This window comes from Colias croceus, chromosome 27, assembly GCF_905220415.1.
Source record: "Colias croceus chromosome 27, ilColCroc2.1".
NCBI classification, from domain to species: Eukaryota; Metazoa; Arthropoda; class Insecta; order Lepidoptera; family Pieridae; genus Colias; species Colias croceus.
The window spans coordinates 952798-977210 of NC_059563.1; the positions used below are offsets into that span (position 1 = coordinate 952798).

Here is a 24413-nt window from a genome sequence, read left to right on the forward strand (position 1 = left end):
TATTCAAAAGGCGTCTATAAAACAATTGTACAGTTTCCAAAGCGACAGATATAAATTTAGGCAATATTTTTCGTGATACCGAAGAGCTTGAATAAGCGGCGTCGTTTGTAACAATACTGGACCTCGTGAAATATTGAATACAGTAGGTACTTTAGTATATATTTTTCTACACGAGCAAAATGTAAGAAAAAAGTCGTGAGATTCAAGTTAAAATATGTACCTACTCGGATTTTTTTAATGTCAAAGCGAATCTGCTGAATGCTTGGTTTATTAGAAAAGCTGTATATAATTTATCACCTAATAAAAACCCTCGAAAACTACATCTATATCTTCCTACCAGTTCCTAGCATCATTAACAGATTAAAAAAAATCTTATCACATTATTCACCGATTAATATTTTCGCTTTCATCTCGCGATCTATTTAACGTCCCATTCCAAATTGTGACGTCACATTCTCGCAACCCCATTACGTCAACATAACTTTTAATTAGACCCGCGCAAAAAGTAAGTACCTATTTCATTATATTCACATACTGAGCGGATGGCAATTAGGTGGCTATGAACTTTTTTGTACTTGTTTTGTGAATATACAAATTGGTTTGTCTCTATGCCTTCTCTATACTATGCACATAAAAATGGGGTACATAAAAAATTTATTTAAACAAATTAGTCATAACGGAAAGTCTTCAAATTGGTACATTGTACCAACTTTCATATGTATTTCATAAAAAAATTTGTTTCCACAATTCAAAATATGAACACCAATCTTTATTTCTTATGAACTTAGCCTTTTATAAAATTTCATCTAATTTTAAACAACATACCCAGTTCTCCTTCTACCCTACATAAGTTAATCCTGGACCACCAAACTACCTATTCAAACTCAAACTCAACATACGATTAGACTTCTTCTAGAAGCACTTTTGAATCGTCATAAAATATTTTAACATTTACCACTTTTAAAATGCAATGACGTCACGAACCGAATCAACAATTTCAAGTCGCACACACATTCATACGCCATTAATCATTGTCCAATAGCAATCGACTCCACGATGATATAGCCCAGCTTGATTTATATGCAGAATCGGTGCAAATGTATGCAAAGTGCTGGAACATTCGAGATTTTTCCATTTCCATCGAGAAAGGCCATTAGACATTTCTAAAGGGGCCAATTGTGAGGCGCGAACAGAATTAATACGGGAAAGAACGGGGTAATGCTAATTTGTGACTTTCCTAAATGGTTTGTCATTTAGCGGTGTTTAGTTCTTTTGGTATGTATGATTTATTTTCTCTGTTGGATATTATAATAGGATAGAAGTCCGTATCTTAAAACTATTGAAGACTGTTCAGTTCTTTTGGTATATTATTTCAGGAAAACTGCAGTTTGATCGTTTCTTTGTCACACTAGATAGGACTTTGTATCTAGCACATTGTATGTTTTTTCAATATGGATTTATATTAAACTAGCTTCCGCCCACGACTTTGTACGTGCATCCCCATTTTTCCCCGTTCCCGCAAAAATTTCGGGAAATCCTTTCTTAGGGGACGCCTACGTTATGACATCTACCTGCATGCCAAATTTCAGCCCGATACGTCCAATGGTTTGGGCGGTGCGTTGATAGATCACTATATCAGTCACCTTTGAGTTTTATATATAAAGATAGATTAAAGCCGACTAGCGAAACATAAAAAAGCCTTTCAATAGGTCTATCTACCAAACGTATGTCTTGCCACTTTAAATTCAATCGTATCTTTATGTACAATAGATTAAAAATCCATTATCACCTATCTATCAAAACGTATTTCTTGCCACTTTAAATTCAACCTTATCATTTTAGATTGAAGATTCAAAATTAATTATCACCTTAACGTTAAATTTCCCTAAATCTAGGCATAAATTTCGTATGAAAATAACTTGAAATTAAACAAAACAAAGGTCCCGCCGTTTGGCACATTACACTTCATGACTGTCAACTATTATGAGCGATTCACAAAAGGAAAGCTTTTAAGCGTTCCTTCTTTTTACAGCGGCGGTCCATTGTCGAGTTTACAAAGTAGAATTGATTCTTTTAAAAGACTTTTTATTCTTTTAAAAGACTTTGTATTCTTTTAAAATACATTTTTATATACTTTCATTTTTTTTGACGTCGACGTTGGATTATGTTAATGCTTTTTTTCCTATCTGATCTTTGCGATACATTTTCTGTGCTATTGTTTACATCAGTCTGTTTTTATTAATATGTGAAATTGCTATGTCGAATGTGATGAGTCCGTAATGAGTAGGTTGTGGTGCGCTTGTTTTAAACTTATTTGTTAACATGCATGCTACAAATATATATAAATTGCATGCATTTCGGTACAGGTACTTCTCACTCTTTTAAAAATTGTTTTTAAACGAAAATAAATGTCCTTTAAAGCAAAATAGAGTGAAAAGTTTTTAAACAGGATTTACAACGCAGTATAATATTAAAATACATATTTCTTCATATCTTGCCAGTATTAACAATATATAGTATCTACATAAGAAGAAATTATTTATTTTACACCTTCACATATTCAAACATATATTATATTATGTGTTATTTCCTCGCACGTTTTGCGAAAAATATCGGAAAATCATTTTTTTCACAAGCTTCTATTATAAATTATTAAATTATTTCCATAATAATAAATTAAATTAAATTTTAAATTATTAATAACTGGCAAGATTAAGCTTATTTTCTTATATAATAATAAATACTACTTACATGTGTAGTCCCAACTGTCTTGGTCATTTTTGAACACGTTCAATCTTTCAGGCTGAAAAGAAATAGAAAACATGTTTTAATTTTCAGTTTATAGCGTTGAAAATGCTGAAACATATTTGAAAAGTTTTTAAGATAAAATTCGATCATGAGGCGGTATTCGAACCTGCATCTTTTCACGGTAGGTACCTACTACCGTGTTGCTCATTTTTTCAGCAAACTATAATATAATCTTCTATAATATAAAAATGAATCCCAAAATGTGTTGGTAAGCGCTTAACTTGAGAACGGCTGAACCGATTTCGTTAATTATTTTTTTATAATATTCTTTGAGGTTCGAGGATGGTTCTTATGTAGAGAAAAAGAGAATATGTTCCACGGGCGAAGCCGGGGCGGACCGCTAGTATAAAATAAAAATACATCACAGGTATTGTATTTCATAAAACTATAGGTATATACATGTTTTATATCTGTGTGTGTATGTGTGTAAAGTGATCGAGCGTACCAATAATTGAAAAAGGTTATTGGAGACTAAATAGAAATATTTTGAGCTTTTACCATCTCAAAATATTGCTATTTACATTTCCTACAAAACTTCCTACAAATGGTGTCAAAGTATAACAACGTAATCCGACCATTTAAAAAAATCCCCGTCTCGCACGTCATACTTTTTTTACTTTACAAAGAGATCCAAGTCAATGGTAACCTTCTACAATTGTCAGTGTTTTAAAACTCCATTATTTAATTCGAGTAACAAAAGGACTCAGAGTGAAACGCATTAAGCGAACGGTGAAAAGAAATCTCACTGAGTTTGAGTGACGTTATTGTAGCAAATGATATCGATTTAAAATATGGTAGTTATCGCTTTAAACTGAACAAAATTAAGTTAATGTTTAAAGATTAATAAATCCATGTTTTTTTTTTATTAATTAAACATCGAAAAGTGACATTTACGAAATTCTCCAATATCTCTATTTTTATATTATAAACGCGAAAATAACTACGTTTTTTTTTGTATTGTTTTTCGGTCTGTCTCTTTTTCGCACATCAATCACTGAACTGATTGAGATGAAACTTTGTTTAGTTTAAGACTTAAGAAAGTACATAGGATAGGTATTATACCGGCAATCCTACAGGATCAGGAACTGTACGGGTTTTCCTTTGACTGGCGAGAAGCTAGTAACATTTTAATTAAAAATATATTATGTACATTTTATTTATCGTATATACGATATTATACCACTATATTCCGACGATGAATATTTCAGAAACAACGCATTGTTTAGACAAAACTTTCGTTTCAAAAGCCTGCACTCAAATCTTCCAAATTTAAATCTACAATGTCAGAGCAGTTTTTCTTGTGAGTTTATAATATTATGACTCTTGTTAATATTTTACCTGTCTAGGCAGGTAGTTTTATTATACTTACCTAGAAACAGAGCTTTTGCCTACCCATTGCATTAAATGACTAAATATAAGAGATATATTTGTAACATTCCCAAACGGCACCGATTAATAAAGTGACTAGGCTGTTAATTTAACAATTTATTAATTTACAATACCTATTACAATTTCCCCAGTGTTATTGTATACCTAAATCACACCTTTAACCTGTTTAATCATGTCCCCATGCCCGTATAAACTCATAAAAGAGATCTACAATAATAATTAATCATGTTTCTTTTTCAATTATAAACGAACCGTCATGGCATACAATGTATTTCTAAAAAATAACAATAGCATTTGTATCTATTGTTAACATTTTATCGTAACGTTAAAACGGGACTCTTAGTAAAAAATAAATATTTTTTTTTGTAAAAATATTGTTGTCATCAAAACAAGTAAATAACAAGGCTATTAATCTTCGTTACTTTTACGATGCATTTACCTACATCAAACGAGCGAATGCTCATTCTTACCCCGCTGTGTCAAATTATTTGAGAGTAAACAGGCGTAGAGCATTCTTTCGTTGTTCATAGTGCGTTCTAAAAGATTCTATGCAATGTTCTAATACTGAACAACACTGAATACGAGTTTTCGTTTACACTAAAATATCACGAAAGAATGCTCTTGCTCTAGATCTATGTTCGTTTGAGGTAAATGCACCGGTTTAGGTGGTTTTTTTAGGTGTTTTTGAAAAATTATTCCTTTTAGAAATCATTGTATTAGTACTGTGTACACTAGTACACGTACACATTTTTTTTACTTATACAATGGAAAATAGTTACCAAATTTAAAAAACCTTCCCCTTCTCTTCCCCTACTCCCCTTCTACCTTCTTTGTAAAACATTTTATAGAACAACGGTTTTATGAATAGCGAAAAATATATTTTTCAATTCAGTTATCAACAAAAAAGAAACATATTTTTCAACGTCAATAACTCGTCAGTTTATTTTAGATTCAAATTTTTGGGATGCCATTCCTGAAATGAAACAACAAATTTATTTCAAACCAAAAAAAAAATCATGTCCAATTTAAAGCTAGAAAAAATATGAAACTAACTAAAAAGCTTGTTAAATTTATGTCCATCGTTTTTTTTTTTGGAAAATATTAATTACAAATGAAAAGACAAGTAGGTAGATAATAATATCGTACAGATTTCATTTATCACAGTCGATATTTCACCGATACTTTAAAGCCTTATCACTCGCGTTCCACAGCACGTATCGCGATGAAACACACATTTCAAAATCAAACTCAAACTCAAACATTTATTTATTCAATTAGACTTCTTTTAGAAGCACTTTTGAAACGCCATTACATATTTTAACATTTACCACCGATTCGGAAAGCAGTATCTACGGAGAAGAACCGGCAAGAAACTCCATAGTTGCTCTTTTTAATCATGTCAGTTTTACAATTTAATTTTACAAAATACATAATATAATATTATGTACAATATTATCATACATATGCCAAAGAACATTCGACAATTAATACGCATTGTGATACGGGAACCACGATATATAGCAAGCAATACATCGTGAAGAAGGCTCGTTGCCTATTATAATAATACAAAGTAGCGTAACATACTTAGTTGTTTATATCCCCATTTTATTATCTTTGTAACATGCAATTTTCGCAGCCAACAAAACGTTTTGAACCGCGGGCGCGGGCGAGTCACAAAGGAGAAATGCTTAAACGGCCCGCGGCTCACGACCCGTGGCCCGCGAGCCGGGTTAATAACGCGAAAATATAGGCTCTATGGCGTGTTACTCGTTTGGATTTTTCTTTTTGTGCTATTATGGCCATTTGTTTAATGTCATTTTGTTTGTTTTTGTTGTGATATAACAAATAGGTTAGCTTTAAAGCTGTAATGTTTCGATAAATAGATGACATGACAATATGCATGTGTAAATGAAAACTTAGCTATCAGTGAATATTTCACAGATATCATTAGGAATAGTTATTTAAAATATATCAGCCAAAGTAGCCTCTAGGAAGTCAGTTTATATATTACTAGGTTTCCGCCCGCGGCTCCGCCCGCGCAGTCAAAGAAAAACCTGCATAGTTCCCGTTCCCGAGGGATTTCCGGGATTGCGTCATTTTCCCGGGAATAAAATTAACCTATGTCCTTTCTCGGGTATCAAAATATCTCCATACCAAATTTCATGAAAATTGGTTCAGTAGTTTAGGCGCGATTGAGTAACAGACAGACGGACAGAGTTATGTTCGCATTTATAATATTAGTATGGATTTTCAAAAAAATTTCCAACTTGTTACAATTTTTCGTAAAGTAAAATATGGAAGAATTATGTAGGTACCTACACGTATTTTGTCAGGTACCCTTTACGGGTCACGTGATGGGTCATACAATGAAATGGGTTACATTGTGTATGTATATCCCACATAGGTCTCACGTAAATATTTATGAGTACCGAGAAATCATATAAAAGATAAACATTTGTATATTAAAAAACAGTCTTCTCGTACAAAGTTTAAAGTGTTCCCTCCACGTATAGCTCAAACTCAAACATTTATTTATTCAATTAGACTTCTTATAGAAGCACTTTTGAAACGTCATTACATATTTTCAACATTTACCACCGATTCGGAAAGCAGTATCTATGGCGAAGAACCGGCAAGAAACTCCATAGTTGCTCTTTTAAATCATGTCAGTTTTACAATTTAATTTTACAAAAGACATATTATTTAATATCATATATTATAATACACATACTCGGCTACATATAAGTATCGTAGTTCCCGTATCACAATGCGGATTTGTCGAATGTTTGTTTCATCGCGATACGTGCAGTGGAACGCGGGAGAGAGGCTTTAGACTTTAGAGTAAGAAGATCGAAATTCAAGGATAGAAATATGTATAAATATGCATTTATTAGCTATACTTTTTGTAATATCAGATTACCGTGTCTTCCCTCAAAATGTAAGTTTACTTCGTACTAAATAATTTTAATTAGGAACGCCTAGTGTGCCTACCATATTTTATTTTACCATTCGTGATTCGACGACATGATAACCGCATATATCTGTCTGGAACTGCGTGTATGTGTTCAAGAGTGTATGTAATGGTTCCTCTTCACAATCAACATCGTTGGCCCAACAAATGATCGTCAATGTTTGCCGCCATTACGGCAATTACGAATAGCATCTACAATGACGGCTGATCATTGACATTAGGCCCTCACTATCGTGATTGCCTGTACGCGCCCAACGCTGCCCATTGTGAAGATGGCCCATAATATATTCTATCTTTACTACCAATTAATAATAAAACTTAATTAATAATCTCACCTTAGCATATTCAATCTTGAGCGTACAGCATCCTGAGTAGATATCGCACCCGTGGAGAGCTTCTTTCGCGCGCGTCGCTGACTCGACACTTTCAAATTTGTGGCAGACTGGTTAAGGATAATTCTCATATTTTGAACACACATATCAATTAAAAATTAAAGACAAAAATACGTATAAAGAACTAAAATGTTAGTAGCTACAACAGTTTTCTTTAAAGATAAACAAGACATTAAAAGAAAACACACATTTTGAGAGTTAAAAAATTTCAAGTTTATACAATATACTGTCTCAATTAATTTCATGTAATTTAATGCGTTGGTTATAGGATTTGTAAGGGAAAGCTCTATCAAAAAGAAAATTGAGACCATTGACAAAATCAGTTTGATATTCTTCTTGTAGTATTCTTCTTCTCTTTGTAGTTTTTGAAATTAAATATTGTATTTTATTTGAAATTTGTTATAATGAAGCATTTAAAATAAAACCCACAAATCAATAGCTTGTTGAACATATTTCGTTATATACTTATTTATGCAAATTACCTCAACACGCATGAAAACATAAAAATAAATAAAACACAACCGGAAAAGAACGATTTGTACATTCAAGTAGTATTACAAATCGATTTATTAACATGATCGTAAAAAATAACATGTGTTGTAATATAGCGTATGAAAACGTATATTTTTTTTTTAATATAGTAAGTTTTATTATCACAAAATACAACGAAAATGTTTTGACGGGTGCAGTTTCAACTTTTAGATAACTACTATCAATTCACTCAGCCGATTTTAATGCAATGAACCAGAATGATAGTTTATCTTTGAGTACGTCACGAGAGCTTTTACTAAATTTTTTATATAACTACTACACACAGACAGACAGACTACCTCTGTTAAAGATACTTTATCAACGAAAATATAAAAAAAAATTACTTAATCTTCCAAAACGCATACAAAACCCGGCATATAAGCTAGTATTTTAAACAACGTCTTAAACTCAACCAATAAACAAATCCCACTAGATTGAAACATACAACTTTCCATCAATCAATATCCTATCAAACAGAAAAAATAGTTTAGGAGCCCGCTTGAAAATTGTGTTCATCATCTATTACACCAAACGAATATTTGAGGGACCATGTTGCGGGGTGCAGTACATTATTTGAATTACGACACGTAACTGCTAGTGATATTGTTACTGCCTTTAAGACGCTTAATCTAAAAAATACTTGTGATCTTTGGGGAATGTCCGTAAATTTAGTTAATAATATCATAGAAAATATTGCGAAAAATTTAGCTTTTATATTTAATAAGTGTTGTGACTATGGTACATTTCCTAATTTACTAAAGCTTAGTAAAGTTATACCTCTATTTAAGAAGGGCGATCAAGAAGACTGTAACAATTATAGACCTATCTCTATTTTACCAACATTAAGTAAGGTATTCGAGAAGTTAATATTAAACCAACTGAGTAGTCATTTTGCATCTAATGATTTACTGCACACCAAACAGTTTGGTTTCACAAAGGGGCGCTCAACCACAGATGCTGGGGTTGCACTTCTAACACATATATATAAAGCATGGGAAAACTCAAAAAATGCTCTGGGGATATTTTGTGACCTCTCCAAGGCATTTGACTGCGTTGAACATTGTACTTTGTTACGTAAACTTAATCACTATGGAATTAAAGGAAAAGCACAGAACCTCATAGCGTCATACCTGCATGATAGGATACAGACTGTAGTTGTTAATGGAGAACGTTCTAGCGGTGCGTCAATTAACATTGGTGTTCCACAGGGGTCAATTTTAGGTCCCTTCTTGTTCTTGGTATATATCAATGATCTTCCCTATTATTTGCAGGATAGGTGTGAAATAGTTCTGTTTGCAGATGATACCTCATTAATTTTTAATGTGGATAGGCATGACCCAAATGTTGACGAAGTGAACAGTGCTCTTTTACACATATCTGAATGGTTTAATGCCAATAATTTATTATTAAATGCCAAAAAAACCACTTGTGTTGAATTTCTACTTCCTAACGTAAAAAAGTTGAACAGAGATATTACCTTGAACGGGGAGGTATTGCATCCTACTGAGTCTACTGTATTTCTAGGGTTAACATTGGACGAGAAACTACAGTGGGGAGCCCATGTCAACACCGCTGCAGGTAAGCTCAGTTCAGCTGCATATGCAGTCCGAAAAATAAGGCAACTCACCGATGAAGATACGGCTAGACTGGTTTATTTCAGCTACTTTCATAGCATTATGTCCTATGGAATTCTACTGTGGGGCAGGGCTGCAGATATAGAAACTATATTTATCTTACAGAAAAGAGCCATTCGCTCTATATATAATTTACGTGCTCGGGATTCACTAAGAGATCATTTTAAGAATACTGGTATCCTTACTGTACCATCACAGTATATATTTAATAATATTTTGCATGTACACAAAAGCTCCGACTTACACACAAGAGTAGGAGATAGACACGATTATGGCACAAGGAACAGGAATAGAATTGAAATGCCATTTTTCCGATTAGCTAAAGTTAAAAATTCATTTATGGGTCAAGGTATACGCTTTTACAATAGAATTCCTCACAATATTAAAGAGTTTAGTAGTTCTAAATTTAAAAGTTATATAAAAAATGTATTAGTTCAGAGAGCGTACTACAGTATTCAGGAATATATGGACGATAAAAACCCATGGAGGGTTGTCGCGTAAAAACCACAAGACAGTTCATTGGCATATTATGTAGTTAGATATAAGCTTCATATATTGTAATATTTACATGATTTTAAAAGAGCAACTATGGAGTTTCTTGCCGATTCTTCTCCATAGATCACTGCTTTCCGAATCGGTGGTAAATGTTAAAATAATTATGTAATGACGATTCGAAAGTGCTACTAAATAGTAGTCTAATTGAATAAATGAATGTTTGAGTTTGAGTTTGAGTTTGAGTTTGAATATATTTATTTATATTTCCACGCAAATGTTCAGTATTATCGTGCGTACATCAATATCGAGCGGAAGCGAACGATTTGTAGTTCTGCAAAATCGATTAATCATCGTTCGAATATAAATAAACACGCTCGATAACATCTAGTGCGAAATCGATAAACAAATCGATTGATGCGATTCGCAATGATGAAAGATTGAAAGTGGGAAGAGAGATAAATACGAATTTCTACTGAAATTATTTTTTTATAGTTTCGTTTGTGATTTCTTCATTTTGTTATTAAGATATACCTATAAATGAGTATAAGACGTTATCCACACTGAAATCAATCAATCATGTAATACTCGAGTAAGTAAATAAATAAGCATGAATAAAATGTAAAATCTTTTTTATCATAAAACTTTTTCTGTTATAAGTTAAGCAGAAGGTTTCGTAAACATAATGATAATTTTGCTTCTTTATAAAATGGAATGATATCATCTGAATTAATTACTTGCGAGTGTTACTTCCTCATTTTTCCTATTTATTGTGTATATTATACGGGCATAATACAGATTTGTCAATGCATACATTATCATGATACAATTACTGAAAGTCAAAGAAAAGTCGTCAGAGAGCAAAAGGTCGAATTTCATTGACCGATCTTAATCAACAATAAAAAAACAACATTCACAACTAAAAATACGACCAATCTTTAATACCAATTCGTGTACAATTTACGTGTAAAATAAATTTAAACTTCATCTTGTTTTTATTCGTCCAACCACCTCTCGGACGAACTGACGACCTTTGGCTTTGCACTTGATGTTCGCAGTTACACCGTTACGGTCAATTATTTTGCTTTTATGTTCTTAAGATTTTATATAGGTTCTTAAGTTTATTAACTTTTGAATGGAATATAATGTTGTTAGGAGAAATTCTATAGTTTAAATGTACTTAATATGTGCAAGTCTTCATTAACTGACATTGATAAAGTTTCACAGACTCAAAGGATCTGTTTTATTGTAGGTACTATTTATTGTTTTTTCATACATAATTGTTTGAATATTACGTCTATTAGGTTTAGTGAGGATCTAGTAACTACAAGAACAAGTTACTTCATCACTTATCTAAGGTAAAAATACTACACTTTACTAGTCAAAATCAAAATATATTTCCTCTCAAACAAATTTGCGCAAAATAAATGATCACCTTTACTACTCAGAATCAAAACAAATTCCCATTCAAACTAATTCGCGCAAAATATTTTTTTACACGATTACGCTACAGTGTAACAGACGGCCGCCGCACCACGTGCACCAAATACATCAAACGGGCGCGCGTCACACGCCCGCCGTAAATCAATTTGCGAAAAAATATTCTATTCATATGTATGTCTCTTGTATATCGACTAAAAATAAACACGTATGAATAAAGTTTTTGTAGTTACGTTACGTACTCGTTTATTGAGAGTGGATTTTTTTTGTGCGATCGTTAAATGGAAATTCACACAATAGAAGATTAATTTGAAACACTATTTGTTTTTATGCAAAGTCCTTATTGCAATTTTACTCGCAAGGCAGCTATAATATAGGCCCAGATTAGATAATAGTTACTACTTATAGGTACGTAACTGTTGGTTATAATCTGCTTATGAATCAAAGCAAAAGGTGTAGTGAGATTTAGTTAACAAGAGCGACATCTTTCACCAACTCAAAAAGTCAAAGTAAAGATTCGCAACTATTTTATTAGGTATTGATAATTTTATAATCCAAAAAATTCCTATGTTAAAATTGATGCTACGTCATTTTTCAAACTACCCACTACTACCTACACAAACTACCCATTACTAGTAGTAGTAGCGGGATAGTGGACAAACGCCTGCCTATCAAGTATAAAAAAAAAACTATACAATAAAAACCTACAATACTTATAACCCTCTGTTTACAAGCTACAACCTCATTTCCGCTCGAGACGCCGTCCGCGACGCACGTTCTGACTCGTGACCTCACGGCAAGCATCACAAAAAATGCCCATTAATCAACCACGTGCGTTCATTCAGCGGATTCCTCATTATCTCCGAAAAGCGATCCATCACACGGCCGTTTGAAATCCGTTGATTTATTTATACATTAGATTTTATAACTGCGTATTTTTTCAACGCTCGCACGATGAATCATTCTCTATTTTCGTAGCTGTTAAAATGATATTCATCTTGATAATCTCGGGAACGGATAATTTGTTAATACTAATGGTTTAACACGTGTCACGATGGATTTTCAAGCGAAGCGTAGACTAATTGTGTGAATTTGTAAGGAATTTCGCTTTACGCTTTGTTGCAAAATCATTGGACTGATAGTGATAAAATTTACACTATGTGTTGTTCTAATTTTTTACAAAAAATATTTTTTTAACTAATGAATTTACGGAAAAAGTAAACAAACAACTAAATAGCTGATAAGTACATTAATTATTGAAATATCATACTCACGACGCTACCTATTATTATAAATACGTCAATAGAAATATCTCCTTCCTTGCAAAGTGATTCTTACTTCCTCAAATCTATCACGTTGAGAAGTTCTATCGAAATCTATCAACCGGTAGCGGCGTGAAAAGACAAACCAACATACTGTTCCTTTACATTTACATATCAGTACGAAATACTTAGAAACTTTGTAAGATTTAACGAACTAAAATTAAAAATGCTTCCTTAAAAAAAATTCACAAAATTGAATCGTTACATCTCTCGCTTGAACGGCGTCGACATTTTTACGTTCGACGATAAAAATCCGTCACGAGCGGAAATAAACTTTAAAACTGTAAGCGTAAAGTTGAAAATGTTATTTATTGATATTTAACGATTGCGCTCGTAAATGCGTTGTTAAAACAAATGAGCTGAGTGGAGATACGGGGCGCGGTGCTAGTTAAGGCGATAATATTGAAGATTGTTTTATATGCTACTTTAAGCACACGGTTTTACGTAGTATCCAATTTAAAAGTTGCATAAAAATATAATGTAAAGAGAGTAGATTTGATTTAATGTATCTTCATTTTGTATTTTATCAATAAACTCAAAAACTACTGTCGATGGTGGAAATAATTCAATCAAAAAATGTGTGCGTGTAGTAACTAGTGTACACACGTAAGAAGTGAAACTTCTTTATGACCTTATTTTTCAAAAAATAATTTACTCTAAGCAACTTTACAGAAATACGTCGAATCAGGCGTGGTAGGGATAAGAAAAAGATGGCACGTAACGGAAAAATATCACGCGTAACGAAAAAATTTTACACAAAATTTTTTTCCAACTCCGATAAAGAAGTTTCACTTCAAAAAGCTACATTATTACTTTGTGATAAAGCCGAAATCATTTCTTACTTATTCTAGTGTCAATAAATAAACAATTAATACTACTCTATCAAAAATTGATACCATTTCAGTCATGAAATCTTCTTCTATAGTAAATTCAAATAAAACCTCGACCAATAGCAAGGCATCTTTAAATTATGAGACGTTCACCTTAATCCCGTGGACCCGTGTCACTAACGCACCGTTGGACTACAATTTTTACCTACAAGTGTATATAATATATAGTCTGGGCCCTTATACGCACCCTTGTCAAACTCCCAACTAAAGGTGATGTAAATTTCTTCACGAGATAATCTCGGAAACGCTATAAAAGCAATAAAAGTTCTATCTTGAATGTCTGCCTATTGAACGTTTAAGAAATCGAATCTAAATGAAATCTGATAGGTGTAGAAATGGCATTAAACATTTAACAAAATTCAGAACTCAGGGCTTATGTACCTGTGGTCTGAAATTCAAATTTACGACAAACATAGTTATGAACTAAGGACCATCTCGATAGAACATAGGTACCTACTTTCAAAAAAAATCGTGTTCAAATCAGTACATCCGTATAAATACACATTACAGACATAAAAAGTACTTGGCATTTTTTAAATTTGTTACTTAAGTACAAATTTACTTTTTTACAATCCTATGCCAATCCTGGAGCAAACTAGCTCTAGAAGATAAGCTACACAATGAACGATCAACAAATCATGGATGACGTACCAGACTTTTATATTAGTAACATTAGCACGCCCAAATTGTCCTATAAACTTCCCTGAACCTAGGCCTTTTGTTTCCCTTAAAGACTAGTTTACGTACAGTAAGCCTAGCTTTTCTTTTTGTTTCTTATCACAGACTGGCTATACTTAAAGTCTTAAAATATCTCAACTAAATTACCGACTACAAGAGGCACGAGCGCAAGGCCGTCTTTCAAAACTAAAAATTTTAATTAAGCACTTTAAAAAATGATGCCACGCGCTCCTGAATGAAGGCATTCAAGTCTTGAGAAATATCTTTGAAATACTCCCGAGTATTTTGTGTTATATTCAAGAAATAAGAGGCTATAGTGAATAGGACATTATATCTATATATATAAAACTCAAAGGTGACTGATATAGTGATCTATCAACGCACAGCGCAAACCACTGGACGTATCATATGAAATTTGGCATGCAGGTAGATGTCATAACGTAGGCGTCCCCTAAGAAAGGATTTTAGAAAATTCATCCCCTAAAGGGGTAAAATAGGGGATGAATACTTATACCATGAAAATTTATCTTTTCCACGCAAGTGAATCTGCGGGCAACAGCTAGTCTTTAATAAGACTGTCTATTCAGCTGATGATTTTAACTAGAAATGGAAGTTAGAGAGATCTCTAAGAATATAATAATAAAGTATAATAATTAAAATATATTGATGCAATCTTCATGGGTGTTATTTCTTGATGTAAAGTAATTTCCAGGCGCGTATTTTCAAGAGCTATTCACTCATTAATTACGTAAAATTTCGTATTATTGACTATTATCAGAACTATGCAGTGATGACCATAAAAACAAAGTACATACGTACTAACTTCTACAACAGAACTACTAAACTACCTACAACAGAATTTATTTTGAAAAATCTTACTTAAAATGAATTTCTTATTTTTCAGTACCTACCTAAATTCGTAATGTTTTAAAAATATCTATCTTACCATAATAAAAACTAATATATCAGCGCATTATTTTATTCGTAACCCTAAAAACGCAAACAAAACACGACCCCATTCCATCTTCATATTTTTTCATCACCTAAAGATGAAATGTGTATCGAAGACACCTAGTATTCATTTCCATACAACAAAAAACCGACCCTATTACATTACCGTACAGTTCAATTTTGCATACATTAGCTCTGTACAAATATATCATAGAGAAACTTATCTTATTCCTTTATGAATAGGGATTATATTTAGTTGTATTCATTGTCGACTTGTATATTATTATAAAAAGCCACTATCAACATTACGAGTGTGTATTTATGTGCCCTTTTTTCACTGTTAACGATAGGTGCTTGCGGGTAAATATAAGGGTATGGTCGTATTATGAGCAAGTTGATTAAATATTTCATACGATTTTTATTTTTATTAATGACAATATCTAGTTTTGTAGGTATATTTATTCTGGAAATGAAAGTCTATACTTTACTTTTATTTTTTACTGTAATGAAATATCACATAATATGTTGCATTTAAAAATTTGATGCAGATAATAACTATTTAATAGATCTAAATCCATCTGTGATGAAGTAAGAAATCATTTAGTTTGAAATTTAGACCTTATCTTAATTAAAATTTACCATAGTTTCTATTAAATCAATTAACGTCACAACTACCTATTGTGATTATTTTTAATTATAGTTTATTTCATTTATTCCCACTTATACACTAAAATAAATAGAATCATATCCGCTACAACTCCAACCGCATACGCTACGCCGTTGAAAAATATACACCTTCGGTTTAGAATTATATGGTTTTTCTCTTGAGAGCTTTACACGTGTATCCAACGATATTACACACGAACTGATCGTATTACTTTTGTATATATGTAGACGAGCGTATAACACTTATTTTTATAGCTGACACGATTTGAAATTAGTTTTATGTTACGATATAGAGGTTTATTCCTATGAGATTTGGTTTTGAAGATACACCAACAATTGCTTTTAAATCTGTGTTATCAGGCTATAGCTTCAAATATGATTGATGTCAGAATAATGATAAATAACTTGGAAATATATATTATTATATTTTCAACCTAGTTCAAAAAAAAAGGAGGAGCGACAGCGTGAAGCGATTTTAACGATTTTTCATATTTTGAAAGCTAGTGCTTTGCGGGTTGGTCTCAGTTAAAAATTGTACAGATCTGATACTTCGAAGGCGGTTCAGTTTTTTGCTAAAAAAATAATAATTAGTAAAGGTAATCGCTTTTATTAACGTCGATTGTCTTAATTTTCTAGAACTTACCAACTTTATAATATTGTCTATTTTAACACATTGCATTTTTTTCAATATGAAAACCAAAAAAAATTCAAAAAAGTTTCATAACATAAATTCTTTTGAAAAGGATATTCAACCATCGCCTGTACGCCGTTCTTCTTAAAGACGACAATCCTCTGCACTTGGCCGTGTGGTGTGCTGATCGTGTGTACGACATCCTGAAACAAAGAGCAAAAAAAAACTTTATAACGGGTTTAAAATATGTTTTTTTTATTTATTCTATAGTTTCTCAATAAAAATACCACGCTACAACCAATAGGAGCGTAAATGAAAAATGTTAAAAATTGGGAAAAAATAAATAATTAAGAACAGCCGACGTTGCGTGGTTTGGATGGTACAGAATAAGCTACGAAATATTGCAAGTTTTAAGAATCTAAGAACATTTTAATTAGTTCAAATAGCAAATTTTATTTAATCTAAAATCTAATTTTCAATCTCAAATATTTACGACACGAAACAATTTCTACGAATGCAGAATTTTTAACTAGAGTTTTCATTGAAAATCAACTAACATACAGATAAAATTAACGTTTATCGAAAAGTACGAACTGTACCAAGCATATCAGTTAGCACATAGTTTTTCCTTGTATGATTTTACGCGATTACCACACAATAAATCTATTCTAATAAGCTGAAGAGTTTGTTTATTTGAAAGCGCTAATCTCAGGAACTAATGGTCCTATTTGAAAAATTATTTCGGTGTTAGATAGCCCATTTATCGAGGAAGGCTATAGGCTATAAATCATCACGCTAAGACCAACAGGAGCGGAGCAATGCGGGTAAAACCGCGGGGCACAGCTAGTCACATATAAAATTCGTAACTTTAATTCCTATACAATACACACTTAGGCATGCGGTAACTTGACCACACAGCTGATTGTACCATTGTCCGTGTGAAAGCTGCATCAGCGCTTTGCGTCGCTGTAGCGCTTTTTGTTTGAACGAGTTTAAAATGTTAAGCGGTGGCAACGGTTAACAAATGGGGAGACAATTTTGTATGATGTGATGGAATTAATGACTTAATATACCAAAAGAATTGTATGAATTAACTTATTTGCTATGTTCATGATAATCTATATAAAGCTAAAGAGTTCGTATGTTTGCACGCACTGATCTCAGAAATTGCTAGACCGGTTTCAACAATTATTTCACAAAATCGTACGAAGTATCCCTATATGTACGAATGCTTTAGCGCAAGTATAAATTGAGTCACAATAAAAAGTTATATCTTCTGTCACTCCTAAAAACGCCTACTCCTAAAAAATAATTACACCCGTAGGCATAAATTTTTCCTTCATTCATTCAATCCATTTCACTGATGTACCTAGCAAGCAAAACCGCTAACTAAAGATAGTTAATCAAATAACAAATTTTATTAAAACCACCCCTAATGCCAATAATAATACGAAGCAAAAGAGCACGTATTCCTTACATTTGTAGAAATTGTAACATGTGTTACTATAATAATATTTGTATTTTCTTTGTACGTGATGTCGCCATTTTATATCTATAAATTCAAATAAAAATAAACAAAAAATATTCTATTTTCACATAATATGCAAATTCAATGAGTAGGGTGTAAAATGTGAACTAAATAAACGAAATGGATTCATTTTTAATTCGCTTTGTAATTAGGTACCTAAGTACCTGTATTTTTTATAAATAACCAAAATAAAATAAATACGCAAGCAAAGTCGTAGCCCAGAGCAAGTAACAAAATCAAAATATTGGAATTAAGCCTAATCCAATTTATTCATTTTACACTGTCATGTTATGAAAAACTTAACCGCATTTAATTATTGAAAAAAAAATCCATCTCACAAGTATATATTTGAAATTGTTATAAGTTTTAGTTTAGCAGAAATTTTATAAGGAAAAACGTTTACATTTAAATAATATAATTTAAAATATTATGCTGCGAAGAAAGTTGGCAAGCCAATTTAATTTCATGTCGAGTGTTATAATTATGTTATTCACGTTAAATATAGAGTTAAAAAATCTTGTATTGTTAACTAGCTGACCCAGCAAGAACACCTAAACGTATAAGAAGAAGTCGTAAAGTGTTTCAAACTTATATAATACTAGCTTTCCACCCGCGGCATCGCCCGCGCAGTCAAAGAAAAACCCGCATAGTTCCCGATCCCGTGGGATTTCCGGGATAACCTATCCTATGTCCTTTCTCAGGTATCAAAATATCTCTATACCAAATTTCATGCAAATTGGTTCAGTAGTTAAGGCGTGATTGAGTAACAGACATACAGACAGAGTTACTTTCGCATTTATAATATTAGTATGGATAGTATGGATTATGTACACAAAAATGTCATACATATCGGTCAAGCAGTTTTGGTCCTTGAAAATGACGGTTTTGTCATAATGTTTTCCTTTATCAATTATTGAAGCAGTGATAATGTGACTTATGACTACATAAATTGAAAATTCATGATATTTTTGCAGCCTCTTTCTCGCGACAAAATAAGTTTTCAATTAAAACCTATAGAAAAAAATCACCTTCACAAAATCCTTTGCTGTCACAATTGACCCGATGATTTTAATAAAGAAATAATTTTACTATTTACCCAATTAGGTATACATATACCTACTTAGGTGCTACATATTTCATCAATAGCATAAAGTACATCAAATTACTAACATACCCCAGTCTATATTATATACCTATTATACATCCCGAAGCTGCTACAAAGTTATAAACTGTTTCGGACACTGACTTCGCCTGCAGTTAGACGTTTAACAGTTTGGGTTTGACTAGTTTGGTCTTGCGGTTTTCCCCGTTGCAAGTCAAAAAACTTTATAGAGCATTATTGATTTTATTATGTAGTTGTAGTTTTTAATTACGAAATATTACCTTTTGGTATTATGTTAATAGGTAGAAATACATATTTTAGATTTTTATTTCGACAAAATAAATATTTTACAAAAAGCTTTACAACGAACTTACTGAATTATCATCCATTTTGATTAAAAAATATCATGCGATGAATATGTACCCTTATTGTGTGTTAACACAAAATACTGAAAAATAACTCATGTAAGGTAGGCTAGGTACCTATTATCACATACAAGTAAAAAAAAATACATAAAAATATGTTTTTCCTCAATATTTCATTGCTCACGTGCGTGAATTTGTAAAGAAACATATTTAAAATACTTACACACTTGCAAGGTAAAACAAAACTTATGTGTGCTGATAAGAACATTCGTTTTGCCGTTATCTATAAGAATAAAGTAGTCCTACACGGCCCTTTATACGATTTATGCCTTTTTTTATACAAATCCTTAACCGGTACATAAGTATAAAAAATCGCACTAAAAAGAATATAACTTCTTGTTGTAGTAAGTTGTAGATATAAGGAAAAAATCTTGCAAATTATTACATTTATTTTGGATAAAGTAATTTAGTTGCTGACTTTTTCATTTACAACCCGTTTCCATAGATGTAGGTAGATATCTACAATAGGTATATACTAGCGGTCCGCCCCGGCTTCGCCCGTGGTACCTACATGTTTACGTTTTTTTTCATAACCATCCTCGTACTTCAAGAAATAGATTCCGCAGCGCACGCGATGACACAATTTTTACTAAGGAATTTTTTACACCTTGGGTTACATTATTGCATTTATGGTAAGGATCTCTATTTTTTTTTAAAATGCAATATAGCCTATATTGCTCGGTGAAGATGCAGCTTTCTAATGGTGAAAGATTTGTGGTGAATTTTTGAAATCGGTTCAGTAGTTTATGCGTGAAAACCATACATACATACATACATACATACATAATTACAAACCTTTCCTCTTTATAATTTAATTTTTTAAGAACATGATTAATGATTATACAATTCCTAATTTCATAGTTTGAATAAAATAACTAATTTGTTAAAAGTTAATAGTTTCGTAAAGATCTAAATTCGTCACTCGGAAGTTTACACGTCGTTTTAAATAAAAACTACTGACAACTGAACAAATCAACAAAAAGTTGTAAAAGTAAAACAAATTAAACCCTAATTCAACACAATCATGTCTAGTTAAACTACCTACGTTTAAACACCCAAAATACGTTCGAAATTTAAAATTAAAACCATGTCTTAACCGTGTCTTCGCTAAAGCGGAGCTAAACTCTCTTTTGTCGTGACACTCTGTTAACACATGTTTAAGACTGATTAGAGATTTATCTTTTTGAAGACCGAAATAGGTTAGATTTGTGAAATAAATCAACTGTGGTAGTATGTTTTTAATCTGTACTGTCTTCGTTTAAATTGTAGCAATTAATTATGGAGAGTAAAGTGGGATATTAAATGTGTTTCATTTGTGTTAATGATTTTTTTTTAATTTTTGGCTTCTTTTAGGCACGTTGAGCGTAAAATTTCAAGGTCGCGTTATGGCATTACCGTCACGTCATGGAGTAAGGCGACGATTTTGGTATCCTTGAATCTAGCCACTACTAGAGCTAATTCTATCCTCTACTAATATATATAGGTATATAATTTTAAGTAAATACTTATTTTTATTTTATTATTATTCAGCCATGGCTGACCCACTGCTGTGCAAAGGCCTCTCTTCCCCTCTATGAGGGAAGAGGTTTGGACAAATACTTATATAGATAATCTATACATATATAATAAATCTGTAGAAGGGTCAATTCTGTACATTGAAAATATTGAAAAAATAAATAGCAGGTTGTGTTACTGGATCGATACCAAACACAAATATGTGATTAAAAAAATTTTTGTCTGTCTGTCTGTCTGTCTGTCTGTATGTGAAGACATCACGTGAAAACTAACGGTTCGATTTCGATGAAACTTGGTATAATTATACCTTATTATCCTGGGCGTAAAATAGAATACTTTTTATCCTGGAAAAATACGTAGAAAAAAAATAATCTTAATTTTTCAGTTTTATCCATAGACTTTGTTCTGTAGAACCGCGAACACACGTTGCGTATTATTACCTACAGGCCTAGCCGTATTTGGGTCCAATAGATATACTCAGATACTCAGATATATATTGTCAGAGTTACTCAAAATGGAGAAATAAACCATCCACGCGAAGACCGACATCCGCGCGGACGGAGTCGCGGGCGGAAGCTAGTTTTAAATATTAGAAGAGATATTATAGTAAATTCCATCCTCTATTTATACCTACATTAAATAGCTATACATCGTCATCCCGCCAATATTAAGAGTGACGATTCCACATCCCTTGGCATTTAGTTTTAGGTCACAACTAATGGATGCACTAACACTCATCTCCGTGGGGACTCGATGGCATTTGTCATGATGTCAATATAACCTCATGCTGCTTGCTGTTTATATGAGTCGAGTGGAAATGTGAAATTTTACTGGGATATTTATTTATACGTTAGTTCAAAATCACAGTGTTTTTCACGGTGTGTACGAGATAACTTAACTTATAATTAACCAATCTCATGAAACCTCACATACAACAACCTCATTTACTTTACTATAGGTACAGTATCTAATTCATACATTATTAATAAACAAACACACATACTTACACAAGTACACAACGACATAAAACCCACCCCTACCTTTCCTTCACGAGTTTATTCTCAAACTTCATACTTGCGAACGTAGGCAACCGCTACTGAATATTTAAAAGTAATACCTGTTTGCTACGTCTCAGTAGAAGCTGTGAAATACCGAGTTGCAGCATACATGTACCTACATACATACATACATACTACGTAGTTAGTTAAATTTCCACAAAGCCGCTTAAATAATTAGGAAATTCTACAAATGAGGTTCGTTAATTTAAAATAGGTAAAGAGTTTATTGTTTGTAGGTATCATTTAAATGAATAAGGGCCGATTTTTCAATCCTTGATTAAAATTTATCCGTCCAATAAAGTATTACACGAACATATATTAAAATGTTACTTGTAATCTGTCAAATACGGACAATTAGAATACATTTTTGAAATGGTAGTATAATACGTTATTCGATGAATAAGTTTTAACCAAGGATTGAAAAATCAGCCCTAAAATAATAAGACACCTCACAACCAGTGTTCTTTTTCTCTTATTATTAAATTAAATATTAAAATAAAAAAATGAATTATATAAATTACTAAATTATTTGCTCTTAAACATTCACATACAGTGGATTGGTATATATTTATCTTTTGCCTGAAGGTTGCCTGGCTGAAGATAGCTTGGATCCATAAGACCGACATTTGTATACAAATTAAGAATATATTGATAAGATAAGACCAATAATACTACAGTAGACCATAAGTAAATAGATAAACACCATACATAATTGATAATACTTCTTTCCTTCACATTCCATACCCGCTAAACACCTCTATGTGTTAAAAAGTTATAAACTCAAGTATCAAACAACATTGCAACTGTGTGAACGTCCGCGTCAGCACACTTTCTGCATAAATTCCGACTTATTACATTTCCAACGGTTTTAATTAAAACAAAGCTCTTTGAACAACTTGCTGTATTTCGAGTAGAACGAAAAAATATATCGTGAAGAGCACTCGATATAATGTGAATTTTAAATGGATTTAAGTGTCTGATTTATTGGCTGTAGCAATTAATTTCTTAGGTGCAACCAACCATTTTATGGGAGTTGGGAGGATGGGAGTTGGGAGGATGGGAGTTGGGGGAAGGATGGGAGCTGGGAGGATGGAAGTGGAGAGGATGGAAGTGGGGAGGATGGAAGTGGGGAGGATGACGGTCGGGAGGATGGGAGTGGGGAGGATGGAAGTAGGGAGAAGGATGGGAGCTGGGAGGATGGGAGTTGGGAGGAGGATGGGAGTTGGGATGAAGATGGGAGTAGGGATGAGGATGGGAGTTGGGAGGATGGGAGTTGGTAGAAGGATGGGAGCTGGGAGGATGGGAGTTGTGAGGAGGATGGGAGTAGGGATGAGGATGGGAGTAGGGAGGGTGGGAGGATGGAAGTAGGGAGGATGGTATGGGGAGGATGGAATTGGGGAGGATGGCGGTGGGGAGGATGGAAGTGGGGAGAATTGAAGTGGGGAGGATGGGAGTGGGGAGGATGGGAGTGGGGAGGATGGAAGTAGGGAGGATGGAATTGGGGAGGATGGCGGTGGGGAGGATGGAAGTGGGGAGGATTGAAGTGGGGAGGATGGAAGTAGGGAGGATGGGAGTTGGGTGGGAGCTGGGAGGATGGGAGTTGGGGGGAAGATGGGAGTTGGGAGGAGGATGGGAGTTGGGATGAGGATGGGAGTTGGGATGAGGATGGAAGTAGGGAGGATGGAAGTAGGGAGGATGGAAGTGGGGAGGATGGAAGTGGGGAAGATTGAAGTAGGGAGGATGAGAGTTGGGAGGAGGGTGGGAGTTGGGATGAGGATGGGAGTTGGGAGGATGGGAGTTGGTAGAAGGATGGGAGCTGGGAGGATGGGAGTTGAGAAGAGGATGGGAGTTGGGAGGAGGATGGGAGTTGGGCGGAGGATGGGAGTTGGGAGGAGGATGGGAGTTGGGATGAGGGTGGGAGTAGGGAGGGTGGGAGGATGGAAGTAGGGAGGGTGGGAGGATGGAAGTAGGGAGGATGGAAGTGGGGAGG

The 24413-nt window shown here is 33.2% G+C and overlaps 1 protein-coding gene across 5 annotated transcripts in view; it reads right to left on the reverse strand.

Moving 5' to 3' along the window:
* Window positions 1-24413, reverse strand: part of LOC123703696 (heterogeneous nuclear ribonucleoprotein L) — a 332552-nt gene that overhangs the window by 41237 nt on the left and 266902 nt on the right. For 3 of the 5 annotated variants that reach the window (XM_045651779.1, XM_045651780.1, XM_045651778.1), the window contains exons 3-5: window positions 16913-16998; window positions 7504-7600; window positions 2752-2803 (exon numbers count right to left, since the gene is read on the reverse strand). In XM_045651779.1, the coding sequence (XP_045507735.1) occupies window positions 2752-2803; window positions 7504-7600; window positions 16913-16998 (235 nt within the window). Of the gene's footprint in view, window positions 1-2751; window positions 2804-7503; window positions 7602-16910; window positions 16999-24413 lie in introns of those variants that run through there. The other 2 variants (XM_045651777.1, XM_045651781.1) reach the window with 2 other exon arrangements.